The sequence below is a fragment of the Physcomitrium patens genome, chromosome 2, assembly GCF_059467195.1.
Source record: "Physcomitrium patens ecotype Gransden chromosome 2, ASM5946719v1, whole genome shotgun sequence".
Classification (NCBI taxonomy): Eukaryota; Viridiplantae; Streptophyta; class Bryopsida; order Funariales; family Funariaceae; genus Physcomitrium; species Physcomitrium patens.
In genome coordinates, this window is record NC_143411.1 from 1,246,412 (window position 1) to 1,264,765 (window position 18,354).

An 18,354-nucleotide genomic window follows, 5' to 3' on the forward strand; every position below is an offset into this window, starting at 1 on the left:
GTTATGTCAAGAAGCATATAGCTAATATGCCAAGTATATGCTAGAGGGACATCTAATCACATAGAAGTTGGAATAATTCTATTAGAATGGAGGTAGACTTCAAAATTAAATAAATCACTTGTAAATTTTTAATAATTACATTAATTTTTGTTCTTCAAATTGAATTAGAATTCAGATGGGTTTTGCAACATGATCAAAATCCATCCAATGCATTAACATTATTATTATTATTATCATAATATTAAAACATCTCAAACATCAGCATAAGCAGAATTCAGACACACACATTCTTAAAAAAGAGATGATTGCTCCATACAAGATGAATAAACCAGTGTGGAGGCATGAAAGTCATGAATTCACCATGAATGCAAAATGAGTACACCCTAATCCCCGCCCTCCCCTCCCTCACTCCCTCAACCACCCACCCCACCCCTCACTCGCCACCCACTTTGTCGGTTAAATTTTTCTTCACGCCCTCGAGATGTGCAGCACGAGAAGATAAGGGCCAGGACTGGGAGTGGAGAGGGAGGGGGAGGGGGTTCTACGAGTTCCAAGCAAGCAAGCAGGCAGAGAGAGGGAGGGAGGGTGATGGGGGGATGCCACGTGGACAGAGTGTGAGCCACGGTGCAGTTGCTGCTGCTGCTTTGCTGGGGCCATCATCCGGGTCCCTCCTTCCTCCCTCTCGTCTCCTCCCTCCTCCCCTTCCTCCACCAGGTGGTCTGCAGAAACAGAAGCAGAAGAACCAGCAGCAGCGCAGGGCCCCTCCCTCCCGCTCTCGCTCTTTCACTTCCTTCCCTCCCTCTCTCTCTCGCTGCCTGGCCATTCTTCCTCTCGCTCTCTCCCTTCCCTTGCTTGCCTTGGCTTTGCCTTCCTTCGCTCTCTACAGCCTTTGCCTTGCCTGGCCATCTTCTTTGCTGTGCTGGGTTTGCCTCTTGGTCTTTCTCTTCCCTCCCCCCCCTGCTGCACCCAGTTGCGTTCTCATCGGATGTAGCGCAATTCCCCCCATTTCTGCCCCTGTCATGATCATCATCATCTCACCTGCCATCTCCAATTGGATGTGCCACCAACCCGTCTCTCGCTGTTGCTGAGCGATAATCTGACAAGCGCGGCGGCCTTCACGTGGGTTCCGCTTCTGAGGCATTTCTGTTGCATTGTTGAAGTCGGCAGTTGGGAGGCGGGATTGAAGGTGGTGCTCCGAAGGTGGTTGAGGTGGTTGGGTTCCGAGGAGGAGTTGGAGAAGAAGAAGAAGAAGAAGAAGAAGGGAATTCTGCAGCAAGCAGGAAAGGAAGCAAGGTTTGTTCGTTGCGATGTTCTCTTGACTCGGAGGAGTGGGGGTTGTGGTTCGGGCAGAAGGCTAACTGTCAATGTAATGCTCTGTGGTGTGAAACGTTGTTTAAACGGGATGTTTTGTTTTTAAAATTTAGAGGAAAAAACGAAAAGAAGAAAAATTGCTTCATTTGCGACTAACATTATTATTATCATTTGCTTGTGTTGCTGTATATTAGCGTTGACGATGAAAATTTAGATCGATGAACCGGTTGGCAGGAAGATCACAATGTGCTTGTGAGAGGGAGGAAGGGGGGTTGGCCGCAATGCTGGATTGGGGCCGGCAGGGATAGAGGCTGAAGGAATGGTGATAGAGTTGGAGTCGTAAAACAAATTTAGTGATTTCTTCTGAGATACTGCGTTTTGTCACGTCAGGGAAGTGCTCTGATGTGGCTTCTATCCCATTAGTACTAGCATTCGTTTGGAGAGTGAGTGTTCGACTAGATTGTGCCACAGAGTTTGAGAAGACTAGTAGCACATTCACGGCGTAATTTTTCACATGTACAAAACTGAAGTGAGGTTTGGTAGACTCTGAGAATGGAGTTGTCTTTAGGCTGACCGTATGTTTGCCGATTGTAGTCCGAATGGGGTCCAAATGGGAATGTGGGATTGCGTGGTTGCTGGTGCAAAGCCGTTTTGAATAAGTCGTGAGAGATGATCGTCAACCTGAGCTGCTGCTCATGCTGTAGGTTTACATTATGTGAGATTCTGAAACCGGAGCATTGTGGAAACAATCCTACAGGGCTTTGCAGGCAAATTGGCTTGGGTTATTAATGCATCATGGGTGCATCGCAATGATGTGTAAAGGGGAGCTAAGCATGCTATGAGGTCGTGGGGTCGGCTCGAACGTGTCTCCAAGCGAGGTTCATGCTTGAATGTTGTTTATGGACGACATTTCATAGCCATGGATTAACTGACTACCCTTTGAGAGGTACTTGGAGGAGACTCTCTTCCTGGAAAGGAGGGGCAGAAAGCAACCCTCTCTCTCTAGAGAGAGGGTTGTTCGTCCACTGCCGACGAGGGTAGTAAATTAGATGTATGGTGGGCGTGAGGAATCTGGTGGGCATTATGCATATCGATTGCCTAAGCATCCTCGTCTCACTAGGTACTGTCCCCCTTAGACTTTCGTTAGTTCTCTCTTCAGTTATTAATGGTTCGAACAGTGTGACTTGCAATCCAAATATTCTAATGTGTATTCAACGATCCAACAAGCACTGGATAATGCATACAGTGGTCAATTTGAGGCCAGTGATGGAATTTGTATTTAATTCTGAACTTTATTGACCTAATTTTGGTGCATTGATTGCCATTTGTGTTAATACAATTTGTATTTTATGGACTTTTATTCATGCTCAAAAGCCATTGACCTATATGGATAATGGACATTTGGGATTGCTTTCCTCAAGCGTCGTCTCTCGGATATTGTCTTGATAAGCTTTTCCTTGCATTTTCTTAAACAGGATTGATCGCATCACCATGTAGATGTAAATGGTTCCTATCGGCGTAATCGTACACGTTTAATTCATGTTGTGTTCAATTAGACATTGTGATTGGCGTTGTGAACAGAATGCAAGGATTTGCTGAGCACATGAATGGGGAAGCTGGTCCGATGCAACGAGGTAAGCAACCGCGGCCTCTGGAGGATGGTAACTGGGTTTGCGATGAACCTTCTTGCGGGAACGTCAATTACCCACGGAGGACGGAGGTGAGCCATAAACATCATTCTAAGGTGCCAAAGGTTACGAGATAGAGGTTTCGAAATGGACTCTTATGTTCTGTCTCAATAGCCGTCACAATTTAGAAACAGAAGCGCTCAGCTCAATTTGGGTTCTTAGATGCGCAGTTTATCACCCTCTAATTTCAACATAACGTCTCTGAAGTATTTAGTTTGTATTTCTTATTCTTAGTTGATGCAGTTAGAAGTTTATGCGAGAATCTGTGGACCTATGCAAGTGTGTGGCATTACGTAAATTCTGGAGCGTGTTCTGAGCTTCTTCTCGTGAAAATGCTATAGCATTTGTAGTTTTGAAGTGCTTGTAACGCATTCCTTTCAAACATTGGTATCCGGCTTTACTTTTAGCATCGCATAGCCTTCTGTGTATTCAATTTCCTTTAGTACCGAAGGGCTCTTAAATACTTACTTTCAGAACCTAAGACTGACTGTAAATGGCAATTACTCTTCTGCCGTGTGCAGTGCAACAAGTGTGGGAAGCGGAGAGGACTTCTTGGAGATGCAGTAGTGAAGGCCTACATAGACACTATTAAAATCGCCCGTGATATGGCTCCTGGATCAGGGATAGCTCCACATCTAGTGAGAAGAACGTCTTGCACGACGTTTTCTTTTTCTTTTTCTTTTTTTTTTCTTTTCTTTTTCTTTTTTACCTCTTTTTCTCCTCTTCTTTTTCTTCCTTTGATCTTCCTTAAATGTCAAGGGTTGAAGCCTTTCCAGAAGGAACTACAATTTTAACTCATTCATACATTTCAGCTGGAAGATGTGATCATACTTGACAATGTCCTCCAAGAGTAAAAAATTGAACAACTGTTTGCGACTGTATGTTCCCGCAGCAGATGTCTGGAGGAGATCAAGGAGGAATGCTGCCCCGAAATCTGATGTCACATATGGGAGCCGCCGAAACACAGCAATCTGGGATGTCAATCTCACCTGGTTCTAGCCATGCAACTGTTGGAGACATGGAGCATTGGATGGGTGGAGGCTTTGATACGCCATTACTGCCGTCTTTCGCATCACATTATGTAACTGGAGACAGTGGCGCGTCTGGCCGAAGATTCAATCTGAGGTATCCAACTTCACATTTTCTTTGTCGATAAGTATCTTCTACCCTGATCACTGAGAGTGCTAGCGTACTGTAGATGTTTGAACATCATTCTACTCATTGAATGACGTTGAACTGCGTGCACTGGGTTTGTCATTCAGAAAGGAATGATTGTTATCTGTAAGCTATGACCGACCTACATAACCATGTCACAAATTATGACAATGAGGTTTATTTTTGCTTCTGTCACATAGTGCTGCAACTGAAGGCAAACGATTAGCGGAGCAACTTGTTGCCTCGTTTGCTGCATCCATAGACCCGGTTGGAGACGCCGGCGAATGTTTGGCTTCCGCTGCTCTTTGGTTACAAACGATGAAGTCCAGAATGCAAACTGGAGAATCAGGTGGTGGCTTAGAAACGTCTTCCACCTCATGTCTAGGTTCTGCTTCCTGCTCACTTGGCCTCAATTCTCCAATGAGCGGGTATAGTACGCTCTCACAATCTAATTTAAGTGGAAACTTTGGCCCAGGTGGCTTTGGCAACCTCGCAATAAATTCAGGACCGGGCCTACCCCATGGCAACACTTTGGGAAATTATTTAGCAAGGGCTAATTTAGGTGAAGCAGTTGGAAGCCCATCAGGGGTTCGTGGAATCATGGGTCGTCCTGGTTTGCGTTTTGAGGATTACAAAGATCGACCAAGTGACTTCTTGCGAGTAAGGCCCTAGGACACGTTTCAGTTTTTTACGATCACATGAAATTGACATTTTAAGGTTCATTGTCGTAAATATTTAGTTACACTTGTCATGGTTTGTCATGAGCTCTTCGCTGATCTTGTACAGAGGTATGTGGGGTAGGAATTTGGCGATCCGGCAGCAGTAAATGCCACAGCAATGGGAGGTGGACACAAACCTGAGCCTGGCATAAACGGCAACTGGGAATGTGAAGATTGTAAAAACGTGAACTTCCCTAGGCGGTAAGCTATACCACAACCATACCTTTGCGGTAGTCATTCACCATTTTTCGAACTGGTAAATAGGAATTGAGGAACATTGGTTGCAGGTTGGACATTGCATTTTAGCTCGTTATTTAAGTCTTACACATCGCAATTCAAGTCGTAGCACATGCATACGTAATAGCTTCCACGCCTTGAGAAAAGACGAACCCGTGGAGATTTTCGCTTTATATTATGTTTAGGGAGTAATTTGTGTGATCAGCAAAACTTGCAACCCACTGCTCATGTGTTGAGAAAGATACCGTTGGACTTTTTGCATCATCTGGTGGCATTCATTCAAGGGTGGGGGCTTCTTTAGGACCAACTGCTTTCAATGCCACAAGCGGCGGGGGCTCAAAGGAGATGAGGTCGTTCGCAAGTACGTTCGAACTCTAATCGAAGACCCAGGAAGCCTGCGCACGTGATAACTAGTACTCTGCTACTGCTGCTGCTGCTCCATGCTTATTTCTCAAAATTGTATCAATGGCCTACTGTATACTCATTATTCTTCCATTGTCAGGACGATCTCTTTGTGTGTGGAAGTGATTTTGATCAGGTAGAGTTGCTCATCAATGAATTCTAGCCTGCAACATGACCCGCAAAGGGTGTCTGGATTGCATTCCGAAATTCACTTGACCAAAGATTTCATTGGTCCACTATTGTGAGGTTTATACTAACTAATCGGCTATCCCCTTATTGTAATCAGCTTAAGTGCAATACTTTTCCCTCCCCCTTCTGATCTACTCATAAGAGATCTTCTCATAAAAGGTTAAAAGATTTTTCTTAAAAAGGAATCTGTTGGAACTTCGTGGTGCATTCAAGTTTCGTTTTGGAGTGTAAGTTGACAAGAAATTTCAATCTTAGTTTTAAAATTACTTAATCAAAATATAAGAGATAAAAATTTAATATTAAAATATTAAAATAAAAATTCACGTTTTTTTATATTTACTTATTTATTTATAGCATTTTAGAGTTATTTTTTAATCTAATAAAAAAATTAATATATTTTAGTGTGAATTTTTATATTGTTATTTCAATGTCTTTTGTTATATAATAGACTACTATTTTTTCAAGAACTAATAGTAAGGTGTAATTATATTTGTATCATAGTTTTATATATTAAAATAATTATAACACTATAATAAGATATAAATAATGGAATGTATGTAATAATTATGTGATAAGTATATTATTTTATATAATATTAGCCAAAACCCGTGTTGTTAGGCACATCAAGGTTGTTTATAGATAGTAAAATAGTGGTCTTTCTACATGTCATATAAGTTTATTTTGTTGGTTAACAATTTCTTTGATTTCAGCCATGGAATAAGGCTTCTTTGTCTCTTTGATTTATACCTGAGCTTTCCTATTACATAGATTAAAGATAATTTTAGAATATACAAATATTTCTTGTATTAAGATGAATTTAGAAATAAAAATTAAAATTAATAAATTAACTTAAAGATTGAAGTTTATATTTACAATTCAAAGTAGAATTTATATTAAAGAGTATTGTTTGTTTTATTTTCTAAAAATTACTAAGATACAAAATTATAAGAACAAATTCTAACTTAAGAAATCCTAATCAAAGACATTGTTATAAATACAGATAGCATAATACATAAGAGTGTCATTTTTTTTATTTAAATTAAATTTTTAGTATTATGATCAAACTATTCATATAAGAATATTTTATGTATAATAAAGATATTAAGATTATTAAGTATAATATTTAAATAAAATAAAATATTCATAATATAAATAATTTTAAAACTAAATTATGTTTATAGAACTTAGATTCAAATGTGCAATCTTAAAAGTCAATGTAGGAATCAAGTATACACTTACATGACATTCTTCATCAAAAAAAATTATTTAAAAAATAAATTATCAGATTGTAGTATAACTATATATAAAAATAAAATAAAAAAGTCTATGAAGTTTGAATATAGTAACATTCTAATAAATACTAGTCATAAAACTACTAAGTATATGTTTAATATTAAACTTAAAATAAATAAAATTCTACATATAATAATAAATTATAATTATTTATAAAAATAAATTTTTTATTTTATATATTTTTATACTTTCTATATTATATAATTGTAATATTAAAAATTTAGCTTTTTTTATTTTAGATCATATTTAATGATTTCATGTTTATTTATCTTTCATTGTATTCTATAGCTATTACAATGAGAAGTTTTTTGACATACAAAGGATATTTTTTAATAAAATAATATATTATTTTTTAATTAATTCTATATTTTAGAATAAAACTTTAATTCATAAAAATAATTTTTAAAAAATCAAAAAATCAAAATTAAGATTAAATTCTATATTATTTATCTAAAATAGAATATTGAGTCTTAAAAAATATTATTAGATTATTTACCATAAAATTTGTATTAAATTCTAAAAAATTATTTATCTACTAAGTTTTGACTTATTTTTATTTATTTTTATTTATTTAAGATAATATAGATATTTATCATATTTATTAATTGATGGAAAAAGTTATTATGTAAATATATTGGTAATTAGAAATTATTACTAAATATCTAAAAATATCAAAACAAGCATTTAATAATCACGTATAAAATAATTATTTTAACAATAAGAATTCTTTGATAAAAATATATCATTTTAAAATTAATTAATTTATAATATAAATTCTATTTTTTATATATTAAAATAATCAATAAATAAATATTTATTTATTTATTAATAGATACTTGTGTTGTTGGCTACAAAAAAAGGTATTGAATTTGGGCCAATTGCTATTTACACAACTCTCACCTGCTATCGCGTTGTCATATTGTAACTACTTCTAGTATGTAAAAATTAGTTAGAACATATAATATATTCATAAGTCTTGGTGTATATTAGAATGGTTAATAGATTAATTTAAAGAGAGTGGATTTAAGAAACTTTATTTTGAGTTTTATCTTTTTTGATTATAGTATTTAAAAAAATTATAAAACCTAAATGTTTAGTATGAAGCCTTGAGAAGAGATTAGAGCCTAAATAAGAGAATCTTAACTAGTATGAGGCTTATTGGGAGGGATGAAAGCAAGGCATGGTTGTATGAAGGCAAGGAATGGGGATCTTCATTCCTATTAGTCGAAGGCCATGGCCAATGGACTTCAAGGAGGCTGCCCGAGGCCCTATTAGGGATTAGGGTTTTTCTTTCGAAGTCATTTGAGCTTTGAAGGCTAAGGTCAGCAAGTTCAGGATTTTGGGTATAATTTGGATGAAGAGTTTGTGTGATTTCAAGTTTTTGTGAAGGAGATATTGGTGTTCAAAGTTAAGGTGTCAAATTTGTACCTACTGTCACTCTTTGAAGCATAACATGTGTGAATTATTAAGTTAAGAAGCTATAGATCAAAGTTTCATGGTATTTGAGTACTTATTTTGTGAGATATGAAGAAATTAGCACACAAGTGTATGTAAGCTAGGATTTAAAGCTACTGTTAGGGTTTTGGTGATATCTCAAGATTCATAATGAATTTGCAGTTGAATTTTTTTGTGGTAGTTTTTGAAAGTATATTAGTGCTTCATGTAAAATTTTAAATTGTTTGGATGGTCCGATTGTGAGATATGAGCTGTTGAAGTTCAGGTAACATTTCTCATAAGGATATATAAGGTTTTAAGATACTTTATCATACATTTGGGTGTTTTTTTTTTTGTACTTGGATTTTGTATAGATGTAATTGCCCTAAAAAAGAAAATATTATATATAAAAACTTGGTACTTTTATATCTTAGACTTGATTGAGTATTTAGTGGCAGCCAGAAGCTCAGCGCTTTCATGAGGCAAACTCTCTCTACCCCAATAGCATTAATTTCTTTTGCTACACCACTAATATATACATTGGAATGTGCTTTTGTCTATAGCCTTTATCTGCATATGCTACTATTATTGTTGCTCCATTGACAACTTGTCCACCTAAGATCCTAGTGACAATAATTCAACCACATCAATTCAAGCTATAACCTCTCTCTACTACTCAAAGATATTATCTTGATTGGCATCACATCTCCCAATGCACTTTAGCACACATGCCGCATCTATTGCACTTCTTTTTTGTAATGTTATACAAATGCTTTTGCAATTGTATTTTGCTCCTACTCCTTACTCATCTCTATTTTTATTGCTACCAATACTATGCCTCTCTTTAGATTTGCAATTACTAATACGTAACTCTATAATCTTATTCTCACCTTTATAAACATTCAATAGACCACTTCCAACTCTTTCTACATCTTCCACTACCAATTCTTCTTCCTACCTCAACCACAATCTATCTACACACCTATATTTTGCATGTTGTGTCTACCATGATCCTTTCACATCTACTACCATGTCTTTTTACCATTGTTCCATTCTACTTATCAATTCCTACTTTTCTAATATTCTACTTTCCTTCTTTTTCATTTTATTCCACTCACAATCACATTCATATTCTCACTCATATTCACGTTCCTTAAGACTCCACTCACATTGCTTTAATGCAAACCATGCACCATCAATGCATTCTTTTTTGTTTGCTTCTTCCTCTTTGCAATTTTCCTACTAAAATTCATGATTGCCATCATAAGATGAGTATCTGATGTATAACATTGTACTTTGAGCTTGTATTGTTCTTGATATCATACATTTGTATATAATCTTTTGATATAATCAACATTAACTTGGTTTTATTAAGGCCCTTTGAACTCAAGTTTTGCGCAATTTTGATTAAAACAATAAAAAATGCATCCAATCAAAAATAGTTTATCTCTCCTCTTCTTTATCCTATTGGTTTGTCTCTCTTGAGTTGTTTTATATAATAGATATAATTATTTATTATAAAAAATAAAATAATAAAATAAATAAAATAATTTTATCCTTTAATTTTATCTATCAAGGATATTATAAGGTTTAAAAGTCTTAAGATTTCGTATTGAAATTTAATTTAAAATATTGATAATAAAAAGATTAAATATTTTCTAAGAAAAAAATTAATTTTTTTAAAATTAATATAAAATTTAATTAAAAGTCTTTGAAAAGAAAATACAAAAAAAATATTTATTTAAAAAATGATATAATTTGATATATTAAATATCTTTAATAATCTCAAATCTAAATAAATAAATTACTTTTATCAATAAATAATATAAATTTGAATTTATAAAATCTATTTTAAAAAATTAAAATTTTTAATATATTTTAGATTGATTATAAATTTTTAAAATAATTTATTAATAAGTATATATATGTATATGTGTATATATATATATATATATATATATATAGGACATGAAATTTTAATACCTCTCTTTCTTTCCTTTCTATAGATACTTTGGTCTTCTTATCTAAAATCCTTAGGTTGCTACCTTTGAAGACATCACTAGAAACTTGTTTTTGAGAAATATCTAAATCATAAAATTAAATAAATCCAAAATCTTAAATTCAAGTTATAAGATTTAACTACATCTTTTTATTTGAAAAGAATCTTAAGTAGTATCAAAATATCAAAATATCAAAATATTTGTGCATATATATTATAACATTTTATAAAAAATTGAATTTGGAATTTAATCAAATTATTTTTCGAATAATAATTATATTCTACGAAGTATTGGATTTGAATTGGAACTCAAAATTTTCATTAATTATTGTTATAAATATGTATAAGTGTTCTAATGAATATACCATACAAAAAAGTTTCATGAATAGATTATAGAAGATATATTTTAATTTCTATTTTTTTTGAAAGACAACAATAAGACTTAAAAAAAAATGATATTTGAAACTAAAATAAAACAAAAATTAAATATTTCTATTTTAAATAGTAAATTTTATTTTAAAAAATATAGATTTATATATCTAAAAAAAAATTAACATTTAATTTTTAAATTTTTTCTATAAAAAAATTGATACTTATAATACTCTAAATTATATTATTATATGATAATTTTAATTAAGAAATATTTTTAGCAAATATAAAATCTACAAAAATATAAGTTTTTTAGAGTAGCCTTTAAATTCAATCTTTGTATAAATATTTCTTAATAAAATTCTATCTAAAATTTAAATAGACTATTTTTTGTACAAGTGTATTTATATCTCTATACTAAACCAAGTGCCACATAGATTTGTCATTATAATAAATAAGGATTATTTTTATTCAAAAAGGTCTTTAAATCAATTCTAAAAGAATCTATAAATACATTAGTTGTTTTATTTAGAATAAAAAAGTCACAAAGTTTTGTAAGCTTTTTTGGTCTTCCACACTTAATTTGACTTTTTTTCACCTTTAGCCCTTCTTTTAATATAAGAGTTATTTTTAAGGATCTATAATCTAAAAATTTCTAAAATGGTAATATATCTAAAATAACAATAAGATTTTTTAAATTTTAAACAAGGATATTTGACCATGCCATCTTGTACAATTTGAAATTTCAAGATCATACTTCTAGAGTTTGTATCAAACATTGATAAGAAAAATACAGCCTTAAGAAGTGTCTCTATTTGTGATATTGATTTCAAGTTATTGCAACTAGATGCAATTCATCTTATTTATAAGGTGCATGTAATTGCAAAATCTACTTCCTTTACAAGATTGTATTATAGCTGCAATATTGTAGATTTGGAGTGTCTCGCGGGAATGCTTGCAGTGTACTTGTTCTTTCTCTTACAATCTAATTAACTATGATATGGAATAGGAATTCTAAAAATACTTGGATCAACTTTAAAAGTAGCAACCATCAATGAAAAATATTTGTAGATCAAATACTAGTGATGTATATATATATATATATATATATATATATCAGCTCATTGAAGACAAATCAATAGAATAAACAAAAGATAAAAATAATTTCTAATTAGTTGCATCTTTCATTGTTTTTATTAAAAAAAAAAATCTTCAAAAGTGAAGCAAAAGTTAAGTTCACATGGCCTTAATAGATCTATGTTAATGTTGATTATATAAAAAGATTATGCATAAATGCATGATATTCAAAACAATGCAAGCTCAAACCAAAATTTTGTACAATAGGTACTCATAATATAACAATTACAATGTTGGTGTTGCTTATGGAATAGACTCAAATATGGTGCCCCTATTTAACCAAATGCATGATAATGTATTGGATAGTCTTTGCTCCTCTAAGCACAATAATTATAGGTGGATCTTTACTCAATAGATCCTCTCAATAGCTTCATGTCACAATATTCTTCAATTTTCACAAATTTGTACTAGAGATGAGAATGCCTCTACTAATGAGATGTAGAAAGTTTCTATTCACATGTATTTAATTTGTAAATTTTGTATTCTTTTCTTAATTGATTTTTTACAAGTGTTTGCAGAATGAAAACTTTTAGATGAAATTTGTGTATATGGTAGTATTATGTTTGTAATCAAGGACTAAATATATTCTTAGAAGCTTTTACATTGATTATTGTATATTATGATTGGTTAGGCAACAAATGAGGCGGTAATAAAAAGAGAGGCATAGGAGCTGGGCAAAGCGATGAAGACTCCAAAGAACTGGACGTTGGATTCTAAACTTGAGATGGCCATTATGGGTGCATTAGACGAAATGAAATCCATGCAAGTATGCTTTTTTATCATTTCTGTTGATAACTGGTCTTAGAACGTCTTTCACTGTGCAAAGTACGATGATTATGTAGCAGCAGTAAGAATTTTTAGTTTTGATATTTTTTGGTTTTCTTAAGTGATTTAAGTTGTATAATTGTTATACTGCTCACTGTCCAGGAAAGGTTCGCATAATCACCTTCAATCAAGAAAGTTTGTATTGTGGCTCATAGTCGAATAGCTGATAGTTACTATGAACAACAGTGTCCAAGTTTAAAGATAAATTCTTTGCATTAATCACCTTGTATCTGTAAGTATATTCATGCACAAATGGTACAAATGTACCGGAAATGATTTACCTGGTTTAGTATTCATGTGTTGGAATGATTATGAATTGAGATGCTCTTAAATTTATGCGTTGAGGTGATTATGAGTTGAGAATAAGTTCATTTGTCCAATGGTTATATCAGTTAATAGCAGTTAAGTTCCTTCACTAGTTGTAAGAAGAAGTCAACAAGAATCTAATGGTCTACCTTCAGCTTTTATGAGCACAAATAGGAACTTCACAATTGTTTTCTAAGACATGCCGTTGTTGGAAGCTCCAATTGAGACCCAATTGCAGCTATTCTCCATCAATGATTTTGTGCGTTCAAAGAGGTGGAAGTGGAATCTAATTCCAAGGAAAGAAATGCGCATTTTTGCAAATGGAGATGAAAAAGCAGTCTCAGACTAGAAGAAGAAAAGTTCGAGAAATGATTGTGTGATGGAAATGCGGGATATCAATCTCTAAACCTCTTGCATGCTAAGCAAGCGCTATACCATCTGAGCCTAAAGCCGCACCGCAGTTAAATAAAATATCTTACAGAACTGTTTTTTTTGCGCTTTTACGGGCGTTTTGCCCTTGGTAGGGCCCTGGGGCCTTGATTGCAACAAATCGCGTGTCTTTTGCAAACATGTGAGATTTCTGCTACGGTCGGTTAGCTGGGCACTATTCTTTCTTATGGGGTTACGTGCTGTTGGTGGTGATCTTGTTGTGCACTTGGTATTTGACGCCAATTATTTGTGTATGTTTTACAGGTAAGTTCTATTCTATATCCTTGCTTATTGGCTATCCGATGAAACCCTAGGAATTCGCTGTTGAATTGTGCATGTAATCTGAGTTCAAGTTATGGGATTGCGTTCTTGTTTCCTCGAGCAGTTGGTGTCAAGCCGTTCTCGTGGGGAAGGCCCTGTTGATGAGTCGGAAAAGGTCCGTGTCGGTAATATCGCTGTATGGTAATGCTGCAAAGACCTAAAGTCGGGTATTTCTGTTTGCGTTAAGATTGTCGTATACTACGTATTGTTGGAGGAGCTCTCTGGTTGTTGGTAAGTTGCATGGTTGAGATTATGCGTGACGTCTCGATTGTCGATTTTCGTTTTCAGGGTGATGTTTCAATGCCCCTAGGAAATCAAGAGACTATGCGGACTGTTGTGAGGCTAAACTATCACTCAAAATGCAAGAGAAATCATGTTCCTAAAAAAGCGGATTTGCGGCTCCGATTTTCATGGAGCCCTGCTTGCTCTACCATTAGTGCTCTACCAACTGCTCTACCATCTGAGCTACATCTCCGGTCACGTTCAATTGATGAACGCCACTTGTTGCTCACGTTCATACTAATAATCATGCGTTGATAAATTATATACTCAACGTTCCGTTCTCTTTACCATATCCTCATCAACTGTTTCATGCTCCCATCCTTGATGTGCGTGTCAAGCAGGCGTATTTCTTGTGTGTGTATATATATATATATATATATATATGTATATATATTAGTCATGGATTTTAGCTACCAAATGAACTCCGATTGTTATTATCACCATGACATCAAACGCATAAGACGACTTATGAATTCGAGGTTCAAGTTTTGTTTTCTAGATTCCACCTAAAACTGTTTCACAACTGTTTGATCGAACAACTATCGAGGGGTGAACTACCGCAGGGAAGAGACGCTATGAGAGCATACTTATCCACTGTCAGTTGGTCCTGCGGATTAAACCCACTGTGTTTGGAATCATTCTGGATCTCAGTAGAGAATCTAACAACAAAGTTGCTCGTGCGACGGCGAGAGGCGATGCGTGGGCCGATTCCGCTGGATTCCCGACGCTGCTCCTCATTGACTGGATGCTGTCTGAATGAACCATTTGGCAGAAGCAGGTTCTGATTAAGTGACGCTATGTTGTTACTGTTGTTGATTTCTCTTTTTATGAATTTCTTGGTGTCTAGATCACAACCTTCTGATTGTGGTAACCACGGTGTACATTTCCAGTGCTCTTTCAAAGTTTTTATTGAAACAACTCGGTTTTCAGGTTTGATAAATTGATTTCAAGATATATTACTTAAATGAAAGGGGCTGATGTTGAAGGTTTCTTGCTCAGACTACCACCTCAAGTCTAAATACTCATCTTCACTTTCAGATGATTCTTCTGCCGGCCTGTCAATGTCATTGCAAATTAGTATATATATACTATCGTTATTATTATTCTCTATATCAGATATATGTACAAATCAATGAAATTCTAAAAATTCACTCTGTAAAGGCATACTCACATGTTCACATATGTCATTTTTCAAAAACACACAACCCAACTCTAGATATCTTACTTGTTTTTCCATCCAGTGGTGTCATCTATGAAAAGACTATCTGCTTCATGTTCAATATTTATGTGTTTACTATCATGAATTGTTGATTTTGATTGGAGTTGCAATTGTGTTGAGTTGCCGCGTTGAGCTAAAGCATCTTGCACACTTACAAGGACTCCTTGGGAAGTTTGGGGATTTGCAAATGATTTTGAACTATTTTTGGAATTTGTGTCATCAATACTTGTGGAGGTTTTTGACTCAGTTTCAATTGGGATACATTGGCGAGCCCATGTGTCAATTGGGGGGAGTTCACACTCTTCATCTGCATTCCATTCTTCAGGATGCTGGCCCACAATTGGATGATCCCACCCATCCATTTTGTTAAGCCTTGCGAAGCACACCACATTGAGCATCTGTAAATACAAAACTGTATGTGATTTAAGCATTACCAAATTGCTTCTGCAATTCAAAACTCATTGTTTCAGGTAAGAATTCATGCAATGTGTATATCTTGAAAAAAATTCAAAAATAAATTGGCCAAAATATATCATGAAAAAAAACATTACAATGATGTTTACAAATCATGTCATTCTTTGAATTTTCAATTCTATTTGACAATCTAATTTGCATGTGTCTGCTTTTTGAAAAACCAAAAAGAATTGTGATTACATTTCATACTCACTTTATGATCAAACTTATTATTTTATAATTCTTACAGAACAACACTAATAGTTCATATTTGTACATGAAGATAGAAAGGTTTACTTGAGCCACAGTATGAGCAACTGCATATGCAACATAACGAGGATAATACTGTTTGTCACTAACATGCAAATCAAATCCACTCCACACATCAGCCCACACTTCTTGTATAGCTTCAGATTGTTCCATATTTGAAGGATTCATTTGATTAGCTGTAAATACATTCATTGTCATTCTAAGGAATTTTTAAAAATCATAAGTACAATGATATAAAATGTCACAGTTTACACCTGTGATACATTTTCTTTTTTAAAAATATCACTTTGTGATTATTAATGAAGATTTTAATGTTTGTATAAATTGACTGAAATATTTTATGTTATTTTCATTTTATTTTACCTAAACTTAACATATTATGTATACATTGCAACAACATTTTGAATTGTAGCATTGTAAAAAAGGTACAAAAGAGATTACAAGCCTCCATAATATATATATATATATATCTATATATCTCTTCAAATTAAAAATTTGACACCATATCAATCATACGTAACATCCAAAATACACATAAGAAAATGTAACTTAAATTGATATAAAAATTAACCAGTTGATAGATTTTGTAATTTTTTTCTGAACTTCAATTCAAAGTGATGTTTACCTTTCAAACTTTGCATCTGAGCAAGGTTTGCAGTCCTTTGAGCCTCAGTTTTTTTTTTAGGGGCCATTCTTACGACTGAAGCCTGTTTGTGAAGTACCAATGGCAGTGTTTTATATTTATATTTATTATTGTTTTACCATAAGGAATACATAAACCCTAAGTATTTTCAGAACTTATTTATTTATTTATTATTTATTAATGATCTTAGGACTAAACCCACAGGTCATATTGGCTTTGAAATGCGTGCCCCCTACACCTAATACCTCACTAGAAGTTTAACGTCGTCTTTGTTGAGAGGAAATTAATCCCACAGTCCTGTACAATCATCCTCTAATACCCTCAAACCCAATGTCAGTTCCATTGCTCCAACTAACTAAGAGCTGGTATGTCTGTCCATTCATTATTTCATTCATTCATTCGCACATAACTTCATCCATATGTTAATTCATCCACATATCCATGTACATTCATCAATCCCGTTTTCGAGGGGTTGCGGAACCTCAGATGGTCTTGTGATGATGAAGTTCTCGATCTTGTGATGTTTTGCTGTGTTCCTCTCGACTTCTTTATGGCTGCTCCTTTAAATCATAACAAAAGTGCACCGCATGCTGAAGGTTTATTAGATCCTATTCAAAATTTCCGTGTAACTGACAAGTGGCGATTAAATTCTCCCGTAATGGTGTAGTTGAAAGGGGCGGGTTTAGCAGAACCAGTGTGAACATATTCCATGGAACACGTTACAGACATCGACCATTTCTTTCGTTGAAAGTAGGTCAGAATTTAGGTTTGGAGGTAAAGAGCACGTTCATGCGAGAGAAGTTGGTTGAGAAGTCAAGAGAAGCTTCTGTACAGTTTAGTACTCGATGGGATTTGATCTTGATCAGCCCTCAGGTTTACGCATGGAATGGAGAAATGACTGCATTGTTAGAGTAATCGCCATACAACAGTCCTCCTCCTTCCTACAAATCCACCCAATGAAAACTTGTACATGTATTCCACAACTCTTCGTTGATTTTGTGTGTCACTGGATCCAGTCTAAATGGTATTTGCATGCCGAGGCTTGCTCCAGTTTCATTACAGCCAGTGAGCGTGGATTCCTGCCATGATCATGAGCTTGATCTTTGCGTAAGCTATTGTGCCTGCGAAACGCTCAAACTGGACAGATAAAGGATGCTTCGAAGCTGTGTCTTGAAACCTGTGCTCGTGATCCATCGATTTCGCAAGTGTATCCATGCACATCCTTCGACTTTCAAAAATCTGACCTAACTACCTCCTTACTCAAAATCTGACCACCTCCTAATCCAACTACTGCATACCAACCTACCTCGTAATTCTGCCCCTGCTTAGCGAATGTAACCCACGATCTTTTTCTAATTAAAGTGCCACGCATCTACCTCTTTTTGCTTAATCTCTTGTAGTGGAAATCACATGAAACAAGTCTCTCTCTCTTTCTCTCTCTCTCTCTCTCTCTCTCTCTCTCTCAATTTATAATCATTTGATTGACTATGATTTTTGTATTCATATCAGTTATACGTATCCAAAGACAGGTTGCAAGCACATTGAAACCTGCAAATGTGAAAAGAAAACATTCGTATATTTGTGGTCACTGTATAAACCATTGGTGAAAATAACAAACAAGTGTCTCTTAGACCTGAAAAAGAAAAATCAAATAATTCAATGTGGCATATAAG

The 18,354-nt window shown here is 34.4% G+C and overlaps 2 protein-coding genes and 1 long non-coding RNA gene across 9 annotated transcripts; 2 read left to right on the forward strand and 1 right to left on the reverse strand.

The window, feature by feature from the left end:
- Positions 1-365: 365 nt before the first annotated feature.
- Positions 366-5,794, forward strand: LOC112294584 (uncharacterized). Its single transcript, XM_073532302.2, has 9 exons — positions 366-758; positions 992-1,293; positions 2,893-3,031; positions 3,521-3,637; positions 3,892-4,124; positions 4,355-4,503; positions 4,630-4,814; positions 4,956-5,074; positions 5,412-5,794. The coding sequence occupies exons 1-9, from the start codon at positions 366-368 to the stop codon at positions 5,515-5,517; spliced, it is 1,743 nt and encodes a 580-aa protein (XP_073388403.1). The 3' UTR covers positions 5,518-5,794.
- Positions 5,795-13,569: 7,775 nt separating this feature from the next.
- On the forward strand, positions 13,570-14,386 carry LOC149989681 (uncharacterized). The gene is made up of 2 exons (XR_016506843.1): positions 13,570-13,757; positions 14,103-14,386. It is a non-coding gene; the product is annotated as an uncharacterized LOC149989681 (long non-coding RNA).
- Positions 14,387-14,988: 602 nt separating this feature from the next.
- LOC112295688 (uncharacterized) lies at positions 14,989-17,282 on the reverse strand. 7 transcript variants are annotated; one of them, XM_024547543.3, is made up of 5 exons: positions 17,163-17,282; positions 16,664-16,745; positions 16,066-16,214; positions 15,322-15,713; positions 14,989-15,151 (listed from the first exon to the last, which is right to left on the reverse strand). In XM_024547543.3, exons 2-5 carry the CDS (start codon positions 16,728-16,730, stop codon positions 15,097-15,099), a joined length of 663 nt encoding a protein of 220 aa, XP_024403311.1. In that variant the 5' UTR covers positions 16,731-16,745; positions 17,163-17,282; the 3' UTR covers positions 14,989-15,096. The 7 variants fall into 7 exon arrangements, with proteins under 7 accessions (XP_024403311.1, XP_024403316.1, XP_073388293.1 ...); XM_024547548.3 differs by lacking the exon at positions 17,163-17,282 and adding an exon at positions 16,927-17,060; XM_073532192.2 differs by lacking the exon at positions 17,163-17,282 and adding an exon at positions 16,884-17,000.
- Positions 17,283-18,354: the final 1,072 nt, after the last annotated feature.

Coding starts and splice junctions, on each gene's coding strand:
- LOC112294584 (XM_073532302.2), top strand. CDS start 366: ATGCAAAATGAGTACACCCTAATCCCCGCCCTCCCCTCCCTCACTCCC. Junction 759..991: donor AGAACCAGCAGCAGCGCAGG/GCCCCTCCCTCC, acceptor CATCGGATGTAG/CGCAATTCCCCCCATTTCTG. Junction 5,075..5,411: donor AACGTGAACTTCCCTAGGCG/GTAAGCTATACC, acceptor GGGCTTCTTTAG/GACCAACTGCTTTCAATGCC.
- LOC112295688 (XM_024547543.3), bottom strand. CDS start 16,730: ATGGCCCCTAAAAAAAAAACTGAGGCTCAAAGGACTGCAAACCTTGCT. Junction 16,215..16,663: donor TCAGATGCAAAGTTTGAAAG/GTAAACATCACT, acceptor ATGTATTTACAG/CTAATCAAATGAATCCTTCA. Junction 15,714..16,065: donor TTGCTCATACTGTGGCTCAA/GTAAACCTTTCT, acceptor TTGTATTTACAG/ATGCTCAATGTGGTGTGCTT.